This window comes from Anopheles marshallii, chromosome 3 (genome assembly GCF_943734725.1).
Source record: "Anopheles marshallii chromosome 3, idAnoMarsDA_429_01, whole genome shotgun sequence".
In the NCBI taxonomy this organism is placed as follows: domain Eukaryota; kingdom Metazoa; phylum Arthropoda; class Insecta; order Diptera; family Culicidae; genus Anopheles; species Anopheles marshallii.
The window spans coordinates 41,729,845-41,750,581 of NC_071327.1; the positions used below are offsets into that span (position 1 = coordinate 41,729,845).

The window sequence follows — 20,737 nt, forward strand, 5'->3', positions numbered from 1 at the left end:
ATTTCTGCAGATCATCATACAACCCTTACGGGTTTTATTGAATATTGGGATGTGTAAATTTATTTTTGTTTTTTTTTAATTCCCTAAGTATAGGCATTTTATTATCCTTAGATGACTGTAAGAAACACGTATTGGTGGATTCGTTGAACAGTTAGCATTCGTAAATTTGCTATATGGCTAGATGTGACGTGTAAACACAGATATTTGATCTTATGATCTCCTTAGTAGTCGATCGAAGAATTTTAGGTTGATCCACTATTTTCATTATTAAGGTTCTAAATTCTATGGTAGATAAAGTGAACGGTTTAGGGTGATTTGTAGCCAATCTTAACATTGTTGATTGGAAAAAGTCATTTTCTTTCTTCGTTCTTTTATCGAACGGTAGAATGCGTTTACCTTTTACCGAACTGTAAACGAAACTGGCTTTAAAAATGCTAATATTTTTTTAATGTATTGATTGATACGCGCTTTCTTGATACATTCAGAAGGTTATGCGAAAATGCGCATAATCAAGTGGGTTAAATTTATTACCGTTATTTTTAACACGGTGTGTTCGGTGAACACTTCAGAGTGGGAATCGCTTGCTTGCAGTCAGATTTATTTTTCGAAATTCCAATTGGAGGATAATTGGACAAATTACTTATTTTCAACATCGGGGATTCTATAACGCTTAGCTAACTATTTCGGAAAAAAGTATAATGGTACGTCAGCTTAAAACGAACATTTTACTGCAGTGAGCAGAAACCTTTTGGAGCTTACACAAATGGTGAAATAATTACACATGTAAATGTAATATTTGTAATGATAATAATTATAACTAGTAAACACAATATTGTCATAAATTCCCGTGATTAGATGCGATGGTGTGTATTGCACTATTACTGCACGTTTGCAATACATTCTTTTTTAAATATTTGCTTTACGACTTCAAATGGCCAGTAGGTACTTAATACGGTGTACTACCACTTTAAATGCACTGTTGTTACTTTTGCATATCTTTCACCGTTAAACAGAGTTAGTTCACTATTAGGTTATTGGTGTTTATTTGCATGTGTCATGCTACGGAAGTTACGAGAAACACGCATCGTAGGAGAAAATGGAAGGGAATTCAGCAGAATCATCATCCCTCTGGTTGACAATCTCGCATATTTGTATCACTAGAAAAGGAACGAAACGTGTGCGCGAAGAAGTACTGTTAAATGATAGCTACCTTGATAGAAACGTGCATATAGTAGGTATATCAGTTTATCTCGATTCTTTGCCATGTAGCGTGTTATATAGAAACATATAAGAGAAGTATCATACCATTTTATACAAAGAAAAAATATAACTATTGATGTTCTCTCTTTATGTTATTCCACTATATGTCTATTTAAAGATATCGTTTGTTAAATTAACAATACTTTCATTGTGTTACTGAAGCGCGAATCCGAGAATTTCGTGTGCTTATTTTTGTGATTTTATTTAAAACTATCTACCATCTTTCACCAATGGATCTCGCTGTGTAAGCGAAGAAGATTTTGAGGGAAAACTTCAAACATATTTAATTGTTGATCGGCACTGTTCATCACTAAACGCGTGATCATTGCTCTCTTTTTGCGTTATGAATGAACAATGCAAACATACTATTAACAGAAAAATTGTAGGCCACAATATAGAGTTTAGATTGCGAACATCTCCATCGACGTAATTAATTCGATAGAACACTCATACAACGCCTAACGATATTTTATTAACAGCTGATAAAGATGGCCGTCAAGCAAGTTTTCTACTTTTCCACACTTCTCAGTGTTATGAAATACAATCAGTTTTTGATAAATAATACATAACAGGCCAACGAAGCGTTTTGCTGTGGCAAAAATGTGATACCGTGTAGTATGTAATGGAACATTTGAAGGTGTATCAAGGTGTAGCAATTAAAATAATGCTTCATAAGATGAACAACAAAAACGAAAGAGCAGCAAAAAGAAGAACATGGGAATATCATACTTTGAGAAAACATCAGCATCTAGGAATGTATTCGTAATAAGACCGAGAAGAACAAAGACTAAGTCAATTAAAGGAGAAAAAACACGCTAAATATTAACATATCGCGAGGAACATTATAAGTACGGCATAGTTTTGAAAACGAACTTAATAATAGTAACATATTAACACCACTAGGTCCTGCCCAACCCCAATCATACATGTGGTAACACAGCCAACAGTACTAGAATTATATCGTTATAAGGGAACAAAATGACTGAATTAAAAGTGTACATTTTATAGCAGCTATTAGCGTACGGTATCCGCTAGAAATGATTATGTTATAATTTGGGCCCGTTTATACTAATTAGCGTAAAAATATTGTTCGAGCTATGCCGTAACTATTTTTCGAGGGAAACCACTATTTTCACATATATCCTATAGAATCTGTGTATGAATCCTCATAGAACCCTGTGCAACTCATTCACCCACGTGCAAAGTTCCTTAAACATGGTGCGTTGCATGTGGATGTGTAATGGTAGGAGGGATTCAATGTTTTACATTGAGCATTTACAAGGATGGATTTTAATAGCAGGACGATTGCGGCAAAGTGTTCTGCAATTACTAAGCACGCATATTCATAATGAACAAGTTGGAAGCTGGCTTCTCTTACTGTAAATGAAAGTATATAGATGTGTTTGTATTTGTCTATTTATTTTTACATACTAGCCTGGTCGTGTCGTCTATACTGCGTTGGAAAAGCATCTTAACCAGGCAGACATCTAGATTGTATAGCATTTGTACCAATTTTTGTTATACTACAGTATGGAAAACAACTACGAGACACATTGTCCAAACCAATCCGAACAATGTTGTAAAGAAAAAAAAGGAGGAGGGGGGTGGGGGAGGGTGTACAGAAGCCAAAACAGTCAAAAGGGCGGGCATGAAATTGTTTGCTTAAGTCTTCAGTCGATGTTTGAAAATTACCTGAATTGAACAGTGTAAGTGTGTATAGTAATGAACTTTTCATATCAGTAACTATTACATTGTAAGATTAATTGTATAGCAGTAATTTTGTAGAGCAAGAAGGTAATCGTGGTTGGTGTGTAAATTATAAGGATCTACAGTTTGGATGTTCAGAATTGATTCTGATTTTTGTAACCTAATTACAAATAAAAATTTGAAGCAAATCAAACTTTTTCAGCTACCTTTTTTATCATTTTTCTTCTCTTCGCTTATTTCAACTGTCCGAAGTATTATATGGAAGTATGGCTGTTTAAGAAATTGAGTAAAGAAATTTAGCCTTGTTTGATGACTAAGTTTTAAGCTAGGTAAGTATTTATAAAATTTATTTCAAAAGTAAATATATAAAATCCCAAGTGTTTTTTTTTTTGTTGGTTTTGATATCTCAATATTTATAAATTTTCATTTGGTTTGATGGTCCGGCCCGGTACAAAATCTCGTGCGGGAAGGAAAGCCATGCTTTTTTATGAAAGAACGTTTAACTGTAGTTCCAAAAGAAATACCGTGCTCAATTTATAAAATAATCCGTCCAGTCAAAGCCATTATCAGTCTACAGATTTTCAGTTGGAAGCGAAATTTTGAAGCTTTTGTGGGAGAGAATGTTTAGTTTAGAGAATGTAGTAGTTTGTCCGCCCAAGTTCAAATAAACTTGCACTGCATTCAACAACATAAATAAAAAGAGAAGGAAATAGAATTGTGTCTAGCCACATAACATTCAACAGGTGCTTACCGTAGGAGAGAGACAAATTTTCGCATCATGCTGTATGCATGCCATGAGGCTAACTAAAATTGTATGACAGCGTTTTAGTACAATATAAAAAAGAAAATGGCATTTGAATACTAATATTGCAAATATTTCATACACCAAAGCGTAGTGGATCCATGTAATGCAATGCAACCTGCTATAGGAATGAAGAAGCACCACTACATAGCCACCAAAAAATGTAAACATTCCAGTATCCGTTTTCCAGGACCAATGTGCGCATGGCCGATTGGAAGAAAAACACAACTGACAGATAAATAGTTCGTCTGCTAGATCACAAGGGCACGCAGAATACTTGCCTGCCTCGTAAACAGCTTGAGATTTTCCCTTTTCACAGTATCGTATGAGAAGTGACTGTGTCCGTAAGCAGTTTTCGCATTCGCTTCCCTTAGGCAAAACGGGAGCAAAGAGAAAAAAGCAAACAAACGTGTGTGCATTTTCTGCTCATTTACGTAACCGAAATCGAAGTGGAATAGTGAAGCTGTGTTCGATGTGATTTACAGTCTCCTTTTTTGTTTTTGATGATTAAAAGATATTCGGTATGAAGCATACAAAGTGTGTAGAGCTACAATGAATGGATTCTACTGTGGCTGTGGTGTGAAAATTTGCACAAGGAGTGGTTGCTTTTTTGCTGTAATGGCGTTGGCTTAAAGATTTTGGAGTGGTCATTTTGAAGGCTGTACGGATCAGCGTGTGTATTTTGTTTGAGTTTCCGAATTGGTACGAATTAGTGAAAATCTATCCTAATGACGGGGAGCTTCCGGATTCAGCTAATCAATATGAATACCAGAAATGCAGCTTGTAAGTTTAAAGAAGTGGTTGGGGGAATTTTTCCAGCAAGGGGATAAATGAATAAAAAAAAACAGCCTGCTTGAATGGAATGCGCATATCAACAATATATATATATATATATATATATATATATATATATATATATATATATATATATATATATATATATATATATATATATATATATATATATATATATATATATATATATATATATGGGTGTGTGTGTGTGTACGAGAGTGAAAATTTAACCATGACGGGGAAAACAAAAATATTACCAGCAACGCTGTTCAGATGGAATTTACAAAATGATACATCACATAAAAGAGTCTTTAGATTGATTGAACTCGTCTAACATGTAAAAATTGTGTCTTGTTTTCGTTTTCTTCTTTTACGTTCGGTATTAGTTCAAGCAAAGTTGCGGTGTCTTCACGACTTCCATGTGCGACTGCTGGCCAATCAAGCACCGGGACCAACGGGGTCTGAAGTTGCAAACACTATCAAATACTTTTCTCAAACCTTATTAAGTAAGTAGTATCAGTAACATATGCTGCTTAACAAATAAACATCGTTGTCCGAAATTATTGTAGTCATGGAACATATTTCAAACGTTCGTTCGTTGCTTTTACAATAAGATTCAAGTGTGTTAACGGTGCCTTTACTAAACGGAACCATGAAGCATTCACAAGATCCGTCTTGTTACAGCTGTCCTTAAAGATGTACCGTGTTCACCATTGGAAATGATAAAGGATCCATCGTTGGATCAAATACGGATGTCTAGCTATCCCAACTTGGAGTACCAAAATCTCTACAATGCCCTCACGATGCTGCTGGATGTAGCCTCCAACATCCAGTCCGGGTTACAACTGTTTGGGAAGGCGTTTCTGCAATGCTTGGGATGCATACTACCATTCCTTGATAGAGATCTTATCGATAACCTACCATATCTAACCGCATCCAGTATTTCTGTCCTGCCATCCACGCTACACCAGGACATCATCAACTACCTGTGCTACTATATTCTCCCTTTCACCATCAGTAAGTATGCGTTTAATTCTTTCTTTTTTATCGATGATCATGTCACAATTCTCTCGGGTACTCACACGCGGGAAATGTGAGGTTATCTACTTTTTTCAACATCCTTGGAAGGTTTCTTGCGTGTTGTGCTATCTTTGCAAGGCCATTAAAGAGGAAGGAAACGGATATGTTCACTTCAGGTCATTTGCGGTGATGTTTAATTCTACACCGCATTGCTCATGCCTCAGAAAACATTGCTCCACATTGCTACCACAAAAAAACCAAAGTGAAACCATTTCTTGAGCAAACAAAAAACTCTTGTAATGTTGTGGTGTTCACCGCGATGGTAAAACAGTTCCATGTGACGTATAAAAAATATATATATATATATGACAATGGTTTTTTGCTAACATGGAATTTGAATAAATTTTTTACATGTGTTTTTTTTTGGGAATTTGATTTAAAAATAGCAAGAAAAGCTCGTCAACATTGTGTTCACTAACCGCAAATTTCCTCAAATCAAATAGATACATCAGTTATTTTTTTCACTTCTGTTTACCTTCCATCATATGTAGCGCGCCAAAGTGACGACGATCAGGAATGCCACGCGTGCCAATCGGTTTCGGCCGTCATTATGCTCGTGTTTCAGTACTCCACCAATCCGGCCCACCATTGCCAGCTGCTCGAATGCTTAATGCGCTTGAAGCACAACGTCGCCAAAGATCTGTTGTGCGTGATCGGGTACGGGACGGCGATGTCGCGTGCGTCTGCCGCCAAGCTGCTGTTCTACTACTGGCCCGCCTTCGACCCGAACCTGTTCGATCGGAAGGGGCTGTTGTGCAAGTTCACCAACGATCTAGTGCCGTTCGTCTGCCAGCGAGAATCGTGCCCGAACGCAGGCAACGCAGAAGCCGTTAAGGTATGCTACGATCACTGCATCAGCATTCTGTACGCATCGGATGCGCCACCGCCGCTCTACCTGTGCATCGAGTGCGCCAATGAGATACATCGTGATCATCGGAATCTTACTTTCGGCGACATTTTACATCCGATGCAGCAGGTTTCCATGGTGTGCGAGAACAAGGTAAGTTCAAACTGCTCAAATTTTCAACTAATCAATATGATGAAACTTTGCATGTACTTAATTGGTGAACCACTTGCATTTTATTGGACTCATTCGATGGGCTCATGGCTTATTGGAGGCCCTGAGCGCAGTAGAAGGCCCTGATAGTTGGGACCAGTGGGGTTACTATTGAAGATAATGTAATTAAATGTATAGAAGCGATATCGGACGGCCAAACGCCAACTGCCCGGAACCCATTTTTATTGCCATTTAAAGTCTCTCTGTTTTTGACTAGAAGTTATTGGATTTGATTCTCTGATTGAGTTAGACCCAAACAAGTTTTGTACATCGTTTTTGAATGTAGTTAAGAATGTCGTTGGTCTGCGGAAAACGTCATCCTTAACCATTCCGAAATGATTTTAGCACATTCAGTTCAGCTCCTTCTTCGATATTCCCTATATTCGATAGGTAATATGCTGCTGGTCTCGACTGAAACGATAATAAAACAGGTTTTGTAAAATTACTTCTTAATTGTTTGGCTGATTGCTTCACCCTACAGGGTCTTAGGTCTGAGGATAACTTGATGTTGATCTTCATCTTGAGATTCTTAACGGTCAGCTTTGTTGTACGGTAACCAAAGCAGGACTACTGTTTGACACTGTTTTTTCGCCTGATCATAGATCAGTTATATCTGACGAATCTGAAATGCTAAACCATGAAAAATTTCTTAACTTTAGTCAGATGTCTGCCAAAGATACAAACAAAGTTTTGATTCGCTATTGTAACAGAAAACTGTCTCTTTGTTATGATTCATGCAGGCAGGCAGAGCAAAGGGCAGGTTAAAAAATTTTCGAGTGTTTTAAAAAGTTTAAAAAGTAGTGCATTGCATCCACGAAATTTGTGTACCATTTAGCTTATCCTTTCTTTGCCAGTAAATCTACAAATATTTCTCCAATTTCAGAACTGTCGATCGCACGAAAAATCGGCCGTATCTATCTGCTTTTCAAACGAGTGTGCTAGTTACAATGGCAATCACCCTATACGGTACTGTCTTCAATGCCACGGTAATCGACACAACAGTCGCCGTGGCATTGATCATATCGTTCATCGAAGCCTGCCACCGATGATGATGATGGATGCCGAGATGCAAACGTATCTAGTGGAATCGGTGATTAGTCTATTGCGCGAAGCCAAGCCGCTCAACGTGGACTTCCGTAAGGATTCGGCGAATCTAGAATCGAAAGCGAATGCTTCGGGTGCGAATGGTGGAGAACAGCAGGTCGATATGTTGACACTGGAGGAGCGCCAACTGCTCGGACGCTACGGCATATGGCTGCTGGTCGGGCGCTGTACACCAACGGTCGATACGCCGGTAGAAATTTTGGGACGCCTGTTGTCGATGCTGTTCCATTGGTTCCACGTGACGGCCTATTCGTACGATGGGCAAACTGAGAGCACACTGGAAAAGCTTAAACAGGATCACATATGCAGCTGGCTGAAGGAGGTACGCATCAGCCACTATAAAGAGTTTATTGATTGTTTGCTGCCGCATCCGCCCGAGTACTCGCGCGTTGGGGGCCACTGGGATTCGTTGGCTTCGCGTACGTCCCATCTGAAGGAAGGGCTACAGCGACTGATTTGTCTGATACCGTACGAAATCATAACACAAGAGATCTGGGACACGGTAATGCCCCACTGGATGGAAGCAATTACTAACGACGTGCCGGAAAAAGAGTTGATCGAATTGAAGATCGTACTGAACAAGATACTGGATGCGGAAATGTCACCGCTAGGGTTCGACGCTAGAGCGATGTACAACTTCGTGGCGATTCGATTTGAGAAGACGACGGCCAAAGTGCAGCAGCAGGCTTTATACTGGTTGCAGAATCTAACCAAGCTGGAGATCGTCATTCCGCTGCCACAACTGTTTGCAATGTTTGGTGACGGAGTGCGAATCATGAAGCACGGTGTACAGGCTGAAATAAACAAATCCAAGGATTCGAGCCGCGGAGGTTCCAGTGGTGGAAGCGGCACCAAATACGCGAAAGAACGTGATTTACAACCACCGAGGCGAAGCTCCATCTGTAAGTATGCGGTGAGCGAAACTGTCACCGTTAATAAGCTGCAAATGGTACAATGGTTACTTGTTTTTGTGACATCTGTGCAGCTCCTGTCGTCGAGGACGAATCCGGCAACACTTCGGCCATTTCGGACGATGAGGTACCCATGAGCAAATGCATGGAGTTTTCGACCGATGCCGAACACAACCTCACATGTTGCGTACTGATGTTGGATATTTTGCTACGACAGGTGAGAGTCGCCGCATTGAATTGAGATCGCTTTTTTTGTGTAACACGAGTCGGTTTTGAGTTTTTAGATGGAACTTCAGGAAATTGAGATGCATTCAGGCATCTATACGACGGTCGCAGAAAACGTGTGTCGTTTGCTGAAGTGCATGGTAACAGCCGCTAACGTAGGCATGGGCAATCATAGCTGTAGGCTGATGGTAAGCTTGGATTACTTTGTACAAGTGCTGTGAAACGAAGAAGATTCTCTTTCCTTTGAATCTGTAACAGGATTGCGCATATTGCGAAACGTCTGTTATGTGGCACCAGCTTTCCACGAAACTGGTTCAGTATCTCGCTCCGGTAAATCCTGTCAATCCGCCTGATGTAAGTATCTGGACTTTTCTTCTACGAACTGCACCAGACAGCACTTCGCTACGGGTCAGTTATTTGTACCAAGAACTTACGAGTCTAATTTGCACCAAACATTCTTTCACTGCCTTACAGCCTCCTATGCAGACCGTGATTGATGATGAAAAAATCCGAAAAAGTCCTCCCGAATTGGAAAAGGAAGTGAAATCCAACGAACGTGACATGTCGCTTTCGATGGCCCCCTTGCACATACCGCTTGGTCCATTAGGTAAGCATATCCGTGTGACTAAGCCTAATCCAGAGCCGTTTTTCAGTTAGTACATTATTTTATTTTCCGTTTTACCGTCGGTACACTTGATAATTATGAAAGTTTTTCCGTTCGTAGCATCATTTGTTTTCCATCTACAATATAAACGGATATATTTGTATGATGGACAAACCGGTTCCTCTAGTGAAATGCAATATGTAAATGAAGTTGACTCTACGCTGCGATGAACCATGTGGAACACAAGGCCTTTTCCCTTATAGTTTATTTAGTTGCAAAGCATAAAGCCTGCAGAAAAATACATGAAGAGCTTGGTGTCATTAATTTAGTCGAATACTGATTGATACGGATTTGTAGATTTAATGCCCTATCAAGAAGACGTAAAACAGATGCTTTATGCTAGTGCCGGATTAAGTTATCAATCATCTCTAGTACGTAGTCCCACTGTTTGGGGTACTTCAAGTCTTCTACATATTCCCTAATTCATTCGCGATAGTCCTTGTGTCTCAGCAGTAAAGTCCTTCAAAACAGCATTACTTTTGAACCAATATATTTCTTTAGTGTAAATAAACGTGATGTGTGAAATGAAGCAACTATACCGTCCATAAATATTATACTCGTTGTGTTTAGAAAACGAAAAATTATCGCGATATCGTTCATCCATTCCTAATGTACATGTGTATATGTCTCTTTTTCGTTTTTATATCAACCGATACACATCAAAATACCATAAAAATCCAAACAAACACTCAAAAATCGTCTTATCCAACACGAACACTCAACAAATTAATGAAATACATTCGTACAAACAAAATACTTCAAAAATCAAAACCAAACCAAAAAAATATAAGTCATGCCTTCTATTCTTGATGATGCCGGAAAAGTCATTATTATGGCAGGTGAATGTCTTCTATCATTGTACAGTTTGCTATGCATTTTATTTGTTATATTCAGTGCCTTTGCAATTAAAAATTTAACTATTTTATAGGTAAAGTTTGTACAGCTTATACTACGAGCGATAACGTTCTTTTGTTGTCCTCACTAATAATAAAATAAAACAAGCGAACATCATCTATGTATCCAAATGCCTGAACTGTGTACGACAACTTTTATGGGCAACTTGTTTTGGTGTCTTAAAGGACGCTTTCGATAATGGTTGCCTAATAAAATTGTTTTTGCAGTAGTGTTGTTGTTGCGATAGTAGAAGCGTTCCAGTTTTCTTGCGTAGTAGAATCTTTCGTCGTAAGATTTTTGTGTTGCGTGCAGCTATTAGACTTTTCACGTTATGTTTCGTTTGTTCGTTAGAGTAGAACACAGAACAAATTGTTTAAATGAACTAGCTAGATACAGTATGACACACCATTAGTGTTGAAAAAGGGTAAATAGTTTCAGTAGTGTTGTATCTGCATGTAAATCAGTAGATTAGGCGGGTGAGATTATGTCCTAAATGTGAATGTTTGAGCAACTGCTAGTAAGTTTCTGCTTCACCTACTTATGATGCACCTTAATTTGTTAAAGCCTGCAGGATGACTGAAAGACGACGTTGCTGGTTTTAAATTAATATGCTGTTTCTGTTTCTTTCCGTTTCTTTCTTCCCATTCTCTCTCTCTCTCTCTCTCTCTCTCTCTCTCTCTCTCTCACACAAACACACACACACACTCTCAAATGTTTCTCGTGTTTTTCATAAATCATCCAACTAATTGCATTTAGGTCCAGTGCCGGTAGCAGTTCCACAGCCGGAACCTCACTCGGTTGGTGGTGTATTAGTACATATGCCGCATGTTTGTTCTGTATGTATTATATTAACTGTCTTCTATCTTCTAATGCAATCGTCACAGTGTAAAAAAACCACACAAAATCCAAAACTAGCACAGCTATCAAACGATTCTAAAACGAAAAAGTGTAGCCTAAATGTGACTCAGTGACTACTGACCGATGATACACCCAACATTTATGCAACGTCAAAATTCACACCAATTTGAATTCACCTATTGCTAGATATGTTTTGTTTCTGTTTCCTAGGTGTGTTTCAGTTGAGGATTTATTAGCAACCAAATTCATTATGCAGAAAAAAATAAATTCAAAACAGCAGTGCAGCTTTTCAATGGAGGTTTCATTATTATTTTACAATCATCAGATTTAATACATAATTAGTGTGTTACCCCTCCTCACAGACCATTGTTTTGCTATTTCTGGACTGGTCCAGCACGACTCCCATGACCTTGGCCCACAGAGAGCAAATTTACTAGGACGGTTTCTCAATCTCTTTAAATGTAAAAGTTTATAAAAGTAATTCATATTTTTGAACAGCTCAAGAAATGCTAATTTCCGCCGTGTCGAATAGATAGCTTTAGTTTTAGTAGGGATTAAAAAACTACAAAACATAATTCACATTGTTTTGTAGGTATTAAAACGAATAATACTCTTGACTGATTTATATATAATTGGCTGTATCGACTATAGGTTATCATGATTTATTTAACAAAACTGAAAGCAGAAAGTTTAAGATGATTGCTTTATTTGTCGTTCTTTTCCTTTACTCACGTTCTATCTCAAATGTGGATCTTTTTTGTTTATTCTTTGTTGTTTTTCTTTCATTTTTGTGAATCTTTGGTCTATCTTTCTTTCTTTTTTGAACTTTTGATGGAATTATGTCTTCTTAATTTTCTGTTTTGTCTCGTGGTGTGTGAAACTGCTTACGTTTAATATCTTCTCTAATCAAATCAACCTAAACTCGTACACATGCCAAATTTTCTGCAACTGCGTATGCGTACAAGAGGTGTGATATATTTTGAAACACATTAATATCACTGTATGTGGTGCAACGAGCAATATATAAAGTGTTGCGCTCATGTTGTAGCCTAAATGTGTTAACTACATGTCATTGTGTTTAGATCATGACTGCGACAGTGGAAACCGTCTCGGAGCAACTTGACCTGGCTGCAATAATGCCTTCGGAGAAGGTAGTACCAGCGGTGGCACGATCGGTCACTTTGTCGGAAGCTGATGTTGGTAAGCATATCACGCAATGGGTCATAAACGCATGATTGCAGTATTTAGTGGAAGCTTGTTTTTAAATGTTTGCTGAATGTTAAAAAAAAAAACTGTATGTTGCACTATTTTCACCCTTATATGCCATCACCATCTAGCCACTGCAACGGTGCAGATCGCCAAGCCAAACGTGATTGGGGAAAGCAGTTCAGAAGGCGGTGGGCTGGATTCGGAAAACCTCGAAGGCTCCCATCCATTCGACGGGGACGAAGAGTTCTGGCATACTTCGGTTGGCAAATTCAAGTTCTCTATTGATACGTTGCCTCAGTCTTTACAGTTCATCTATCAATTGCTGAAGGAAATCCCCAACATCGATAAAGCCGACATTCTGTACTATGTATTGCAATGCTTGAACGTAATGGTGTTGCACGGAGACGCGTTCGTGAAAGCTGCCCGCGACAATCGCGGATTCTTCATCTGGTGCCAGGAGAATATGCTTATCAAAAAGTGCGTAGCTACTACTACTGTGCCAGGGGTCTTGAGGGCTCATTTTAAGTTAACTATGTTTATGCTTTCAGCTTATGGGAACTGTGCACCGCTGCTCAATCCCACATTTGTCAAGTAACGGTGCCAACCTTGCTGCATTGCATCACACTTCCAATGGGCTCGGATGTATTTTGGAAAGTAATTCAAGAAGCATTCCATGATGCAGACTGGCGAGTACGCTTCGAAGCGGTAGAAAGAGTCACAGGTATGTTGCTCGAATCGCATACAACAATGCGAATAGGAAAGAGTCTAGAAAACGTTTGCTTTCCAGTTATTACACGATTCATGGACAGCACTCCTTTGCGCGCAGAAGTCAGTCTGCAAACATCTCTGGCTACGGCATTTTGTCACCTGATAGCGGCATGCGATGACATCAATGTACATGTCGCCCAACGTGCTACTCTTTACCTTGGAACTATCCACGACTACGCGATCCAGGCGCTGCTGTACTGTCTTGAAAGTCAATTTGACAAATTCATCATCGATCGACCAGTGGTTTTGCAATCCATCTATCAGCTGCACAATTCGCTGTCCGATCGTAAGGTGCTCACTTGGGATTTCTTCCTCAATCGCTTTGATACGCTCTTTGTGGAAGCACAAGTGAATCTCGAGCGCGTGGGAGATATTTCCTACTTGCGCGATCTACGAAACAGCGAGAACGGTAGCGAGATCCTTTCGACGAAGATAAACAAGGCGCGCGAAGCACTGAGCCAATCCGATACGACCGGAAGCATGTCAAAGACGTTAAGCGCATCGTTCGGCACCAAGTGGCCTTACAAACGCACCATGTCCGCACCGGCAACAATAATACCGCGGCAGGAATCAAAAATCGGTATGTCTTCGTTGGGCATGTTTGCATCACATCGTGTCGATGTGGCGCCAATGCTCTGCTTGCTACCGCTTTAAGCTATGTGGCATTAATGTTCCTTTCACGTACCTTGGATTGTTGAATTTACAGAAAAAGAAAAAGTCTACAGCCGCCAAGTGTCTGCACCAATTTTGAAACGGAAAAGCTCTCGTTTTGGGTTAGGTGAGAGACTGTGACCAGCCGCACGGAAGTGGCATAAGTATTCAATGTATTTATTTTTGTCATTTTCGACGACTGCTGGCTGTTGCATTACGTTTTTATGTTGTATTCTTTGCCCAATTAAATACTTCCACTTTCGTCGGTGTTTTGCAGATGGACACGTTCATTCGATCAGTGGACAGAATGAAGATTTCCACTTGGGAAGCCTGTACCGAGTAATCGATCTGGAAGAAGCAGACAAGGAAACGATCCACCTGCTTGTCTTTCTACTGATGCAGTTCATGTCCCGGCCCGATCTGGTAAGAGTGCGGCGTTCGGAGCATTTATGCTAAAGAAACTTTTCATTCTTATTGATTCTGCTTTATGCTCTTTTCATTCGATCTCTCTCTCTCTCTCTTTCTTTCTATCTTTCTTCCTTTATCGCTCTCCCTTTTTGTCTCTATTCCCGTTGTATGCCGGTCTGACGTGATGCTCTTTTGGATGTTTTTCTTAATTTTTCTTTGATCACATTCGGTACTCGGATTTCATACATTCAACGATGCACACGCCGCTTGAATGTCTGTACTTTCGAAAATGAAGGCTTATCCCACGGATGAGAAACCACTGTTCAAAATTCAGTCAATCGTGCTTCGGCACCTGTATCTGCTTTTGGGCTATAATCAGGGGGAAAAGTTCTTCCACGTGTCGCCGGCTCGCCTGCGCTGCTCTTCCGTATTCAACGCATTTATGGCCAATCTCCCGCAGGTGCTCGATCAGAACCACCAAATGGGATGGCTGCTACTGCCGACCGTCATTCAGCTGTTGCTTTATGCACCGAATCAGGCGAACGGTGCCTTTCTGCCACCGGGCGCGGGTAGTGGAACTGATCAAAATCACCACAATAATGTAGTAACGTACAATTTTTCCATTTGGTATCTGGAGCCGCACGTCCGTCGTAACTGGTTGATGTCGCTGCTGGTTATTTTGTACAAGTACCAGTATAATCAGGCATCAATGGCCGATCAGGTGCAGAATTTGATACGTCTTGTTATCAACTCGCTCGATGCACAGTTTCACAAATGTCGACGCATACCAACCACCATCATTATGGATTATTCGGCTACACGCTTACGCAACCAAAGCCAACCGTCGCTGGGTACCACCTCGGAACTTGGGGACGAAAAACGCACCATAAATGACAGTAGCCCCCCTTACAGCCCACTGCAAACAACGACCCTTTCGCTGTACGGCTGTGAGGAATCGTCCAAAGGGCGATCCTCGAGAGGTAAAGCTGGTAGCAAGGCGCGTAAGCACCCGGAGGCCGATGGAGATGATACGGAATCAGAACTGGTCGTCATACCGGAGAGTGACGTGAGCGACAGTACAATTCAGGAAAGCAGTGTGCAGGTATGTGCGGTAATAGCTGATTTTCAGTGACATGATGACATTTTCGTCAATCGTTTTATCCCTCGCTTGACTAGTTCAAAAGCTAACATGGTGATCTAACTTTTCCTAGGGTTCTCTGGAAGACACGGCAAGCAACGACGATGATTCGAACGCCTTAAAACCGGACACAGGTGGAAAAGTCAAGGAAGGTTTAGCTAGTCTTAGCCGAACAAACCTTTCCATAATCTGTGGAGCTCCAAAGATGGTAGCTGGTGCACAGCAACATCAACCGCAACAGGCAAAATCCAAGAAATCCCATCAAGCGGCAATGTCCATGTCCCTTGAGCAAACAGACACCGCATGCAGTAGTAATGCCAACAGTAAAGAGCCCGAGAAGACTTCCACTGTTAGTAAACCGGAAAAAGCCGAAAAGTCAAGCAGTAATATTTTCCGAATGCCATCGGCATTTCAAATGTCGTCCCAAAAATGCTCCGTTCAGGAGGGTGTACGTATGATGGTTACATCATCAATGCTGGGACAACCAAAAGCTCAGGCAATTTTGAATCCTTTTGCTAATGTGCAGAAAGCTATTGTTGTGACGCAAAGTACCAGCAGTGGTAGTAGCGTGTCCAACGGTTCAAAGGACGTTGTACCAAAATCTAACACGCCGTGCGCTAAACTAGGTAAGAAATTGATTGATCTTTTAACATTCTATTTGAAGTAGGTCATATAATAAAAATCTTCCTCAATCAGTGTAAACACTTTCTAATATATGTGAAAAACTTGTAATCAAATCTATTTTGCTTTTTTCATTACATTTTCATAGAAGATCTTGCTGCTTGTAAAAAACCTTCAAGCTCAACAAACGTTAAGCTGGATTCTGAACAAACGAGCTATGAGGCCGTTACCGATTCTACCAGACCAAAGTTATCTACCGAAGCTTCCAGTGCTACTTGTTCAACTATTATTCAACAACCCGCAGAAAGTAGTGAACGCAAAACGTCGCTATTAGAGGCTACGATTGATTCTTCGACAACATCAGGTGCTAAGCCCAATATTTCAGCGGGTTTAGCTAAAAGTTTCCTTCAGCAATTACCGATTCCAACACCAGAGCGTTTGTTGCCTATCGGACAATATGCAACGGAAAGTGTTAGCACTATTGTGGAAAGAGTACGCGAAGGATTGGCCATAGCGGAAGCAACGAGTTCTAACGATACAACCGATGATCGTTCCGATGTGAGTACACTGTTCAAATGGTGAGATGTATGTGTGAAAGTTGACGAAAAGTAATTTAAGTATTTGTCGCATAATAGAGTGCTGCCAGCTGCGGCCATGCCCGTGACGTTTCGACATCGTCTCCCCGAAAGTTGACAAAGCAGAGTGCTCTAGAGTCTCCACCACAGGCTCTGGTCAATGAGAATGGTTTCGGGCACCCTGGTAGGTCCACCATTAGCAGTGTTCTTGCTGCTCAAGCGCAACGCGAAAGTGAACCAGTCATAGCTGGTGATAATAAAAAGGATAACCTGCAACCACAGAAACATACGAAGCGAACGAAAATGTTCAGTGACACTCAGAAAGATACACGCGTAAAGTATGCTGGCTCTTGGGCACCGGACGCTAAAGACGATGGATCAGAAGTTGATGAACCAGAGAGCTCCTCATGTCCCGAAAAATCAGTAAGTAAATAGGGATAGGGACATGATTTATATCATGTGTGGGCAGTAGGGGATAGAACTTATTAGAATTTTAGCTATTCATATATTAGTTACCTAGTTGCCTAGTTCCAATCTGTAATAAGAATGCCATTATGCCATCAACTGTAGTATGACCTACGATCAATTGAGTGGAAAAGTGCCAAAATTATGTATTCGAATTGAGCCTATAAGTTTTTATCTTGTTTTTCTGTCCTTACAGAGTAGCCTGCGTATTGGAGATGAGTGTATTTGCCATCGTTGTACTGAATGTGGAGCAGTAAAAGAAGAATACACTGACGAGGAAATGGGAATTATGCTTATTGTGCTTGGTACTTTCATTCATCGCGAACCTTCTCTTGGCGCACCGTTCTTACCAGAAATATTGACCATCGTCTCTAGGTACGTATGAAGGTCGGACCGGGCCGGATCTCATTTTTTAATCATTTATTTATAACGATCAAACATTTATGAGGTTTTGGTGTGACAGGCAAATGTTGTACTGCCCACATTCATATTGTTTGCTATTAGAAACTGGACCAAAATACTATTCTTTCTATTCCTATGTTTATATCGACTGTGACATACAATGAATTGGTTGGACAATTCCTGGACATTAGCGTCGAAGTTTGACAGGTTGATTTAGAGATAATGCCTTCGGTACTTGCCATTAACTTTTGCAAGCCGGCCGTAGAACAGATATTTCTCCTCTTTTCCCTTGTTTATAGGTGTGAACGTTGGTTTTAAAGAATTTGTCTAGCATGTACAGTATATAACCTTAACCTATCACTTAATGCCTTGTAGTCGATAATCTAGGATGGCATGACAGGTGTAGTAAATATCATAGCAGATGCTGCCAATCCTCTCTCCTAAAGTTCAGTATATCATGCGAGTCATCCAGTTGCTTGAAGAATTCGACTCTACAGCGCTCGTTACTCCGCTATATGGATGACCTGCCCCTGCGGCTCTATAAAGAGTACGTACGCTTCCTGAACCCAATAAAATCTTAGGCCGGAGCCGTAACAGGCGTAGGTTACTATTAAAACCGTTACGATTTGAGCTATGCCTCCCCATGGTCATATGGTTACTTAAGGCTGATACTACGTAGAGTACCTCGAGGCAGTTGAGTTTGGCGTGTGGTTACCCGTTCCCCCAAGTACATGTAATTCAGATACTTAGACTACCTACCTACACTCCACCTATTTGGCACTTGTCCCGCTCTCCGCGCAACTCAATTTGAGATAGCTTTTGTGTGCAACCAAGCATGCATAAACAGAGACGCATATTGCCGTCCTGCACGACAGACTTGTTCGGAGATTTTTCCGTTTGCAATTATATATTTCATATTTGAAGATCTTATAGATCTTATATAATGTTTTGCTAATAATTCTCTTGATATCAATCTATTTTGTAACGTAATTGAAATATATTTCCAGAATTTCTCTACATCCCACGTTTCCTTGGCGTTGCGAAAGTCTTACTCATTTGCCAGGAGGTTCACAATCGGTTGCGCATCAATTTATTCGGTGTGTTCTCCATCAACTTGCTCCAAACGGAGTGTTTTATCAAGTTTTTCTGACTCAGAAAGATGGTAAGTGGTTTTACATAGCAGGTTTGCTGATATTCATAACTATGTCGATTGCCTTTCTCACACAGAAATAACTCGCAAGCGGTTCTATCGTAGCGTCTCCAACAGTTTGAACGATTTTTCCGAATTAAACCCAACCAGCCCGATTCAAATGCTTGCGGAGACACTGAATGCTAAGAAAACACTACCAATTGACCTGTTGCCCGTGATTTTCCGCAACTTAGCCGAGTATCTACAGTGTGTGCCAATAGATTGCATTGCCGGCAGCGTGTGGTTACCAGTTATACAAGCCCTGGATAGTTTACTGCGACGTGTTATATTGATACTAGGCAACATAAGTGGCTCCGAGCATCTGCTTGATATTATGGTGGCCTTATTGAAGGTACCACAACTGTCGAAGGTAAAATGATAATAGAACTGCACCCATATTACCGGTAGTAATGCTACCATACTCCTTTTCCAGAGCATATTGGAACCCTTTTCTAAGGTAATCAGCTTCGCCATTCAGAATTTGCATTTGACACAGCGAGTGTTGGTTGAAATCTGTAGCTTAAGCGGACGAGCGTTTGCCAAAGAGCGCGACAAGCTGTATCTTGGAAGACAAATTGTGTTTGATCTGGTGCAGGCATTGAAGTTCAAAATCAACGTACCGGATGACAACCTGTTACTTTTGGTTGGGTTCCTGCTACAAGATGCTGGTGGAATTTTACCACCCGATATCATCGGCGAACTATCCTGCGGTGAACCGTTTGTACATGCGAACTGTAACATTTCCGAATGCATGCGGCAGCCCTATTTGAACGATATTCTTGAATTCTTGGCGGATTTTCATACACTGAGTAAAATTAAGGTATAAATATTCCACCAATCGTATCAAAATAAGGTAAGTGATATGTAACGTTGGTTGAATTTATGTACTATTTTAGAATTTAAAAGCGCCCAGCACCACACCTGGTTTATGCGAAGATACAATAGGTGGCGTTTTGAAGGGTGCTATCGCACAATATCTTGCACTTGAAATGTCTCGAGGAAATTCGAAAGATAGCCGAACAGTATCCAAATATCTTCCGTGGCTAAATAACGCTCCATCATCCTTACAACAAGGGTAAGTGCACCTATGTAAATAATTATGCACATTTGACTGAATGCAACGTTGAACTCACTATGTTTATGGTTTTATATATATGGTTTTTCGGTAGACCGAAAGAGTTTACAGAATGCGTGGGTCATATGCGGTTGCTGTCCTGGCTTCTAATGGGATCTCTCACTCACACGGCATTAATCGTACGACGTATTGGTGCCGGCACGACGGCTCCGCATCAAAATCACATGCGGAGCAGTGCCCTTATAATACAGCCTGTACCACAGGAAGCCAGCTGCCACATTGCAGATCATGTGCAAGTGATTTTTGCCGGTTTTGCCGAACAATCGAAGACTTCCGTCTTGCATATGTCTTCTTTGTTCCATGCGTTCACTTTGTGTCAGCTATGGACGGTTTATCTTGAACAGGTGCCTAGCTTGGCGGCAATATCTTCAGAAGCATACAATACCACTTTAAGTGTGTTATTCGAGTTTTGGGCAAAGGTAACACCCTGTATTCTTCAGTTGGTCTCACACTCCAAGGTAATATAAAAGGTTGGTGAAAAAGAGCATTTGACAAATAACTTTAAATACTTCATCTCCATTTCAGCTGTCGGAGAGCGTTAATCTTCATTTTCTGGGACTTCTGGAATCCTTGAAGGAAACCAGATCCACAATATTGGCCAAATTGTTGCCCCTTTGGACACCGGTCCTTTCGTCTAATACGCAGCTGTCTGGAACGCTGCACGTGCGTTTGCAAAATTGTCGCGATGCCGTCCCTAACATCGAGGAGCAGGATTTCCACGCATCAGAAGCCCTCCTGAAATGGCTGCAACGCCTGCAGTTCAAAATGGGACAGATTGAGCTCCAATCCTCTACGGCCACACAGTTCTATTCGATTTAA

At 40.5% G+C, this 20,737-nt stretch overlaps 1 protein-coding gene across 1 annotated transcript; it reads left to right on the forward strand.

Moving 5' to 3' along the window:
- The first annotated feature begins 4,497 nt into the window (after positions 1 to 4,497).
- Positions 4,498 to 20,737, forward strand: LOC128712616 (protein unc-79 homolog). Its single transcript, XM_053807506.1, has 28 exons — positions 4,498 to 4,552; positions 4,951 to 5,070; positions 5,249 to 5,581; positions 6,136 to 6,644; positions 7,585 to 8,707; positions 8,791 to 8,933; positions 9,001 to 9,147; positions 9,200 to 9,295; positions 9,416 to 9,548; positions 10,397 to 10,444; positions 11,256 to 11,335; positions 12,440 to 12,557; positions 12,695 to 13,043; positions 13,115 to 13,287; positions 13,354 to 13,914; positions 14,041 to 14,112; positions 14,263 to 14,408; positions 14,689 to 15,495; positions 15,605 to 16,157; positions 16,301 to 16,710; positions 16,788 to 17,150; positions 17,389 to 17,567; positions 18,602 to 18,756; positions 18,822 to 19,153; positions 19,217 to 19,603; positions 19,680 to 19,858; positions 19,953 to 20,381; positions 20,419 to 20,737. The coding sequence occupies exons 1-28, from the start codon at positions 4,498 to 4,500 to the stop codon at positions 20,735 to 20,737; spliced, it is 8,319 nt and encodes a 2,772-aa protein (XP_053663481.1).

What these genes read in the sequence shown, in the direction of transcription:
- LOC128712616 (XM_053807506.1), top strand. Translation starts at nt 4,498, where the DNA reads ATGACGGGGAGCTTCCGGATTCAGCTAATCAATATGAATACCAGAAAT. An exon ending in ATATTGACCATCGTCTCTAG is followed by an intron (nt 17,568 to 18,601) that starts GTACGTATGAAG and finishes ATATATTTCCAG; the next exon opens with AATTTCTCTACATCCCACGT. An exon ending in AGGTACCACAACTGTCGAAG is followed by an intron (nt 19,154 to 19,216) that starts GTAAAATGATAA and finishes CTCCTTTTCCAG; the next exon opens with AGCATATTGGAACCCTTTTC.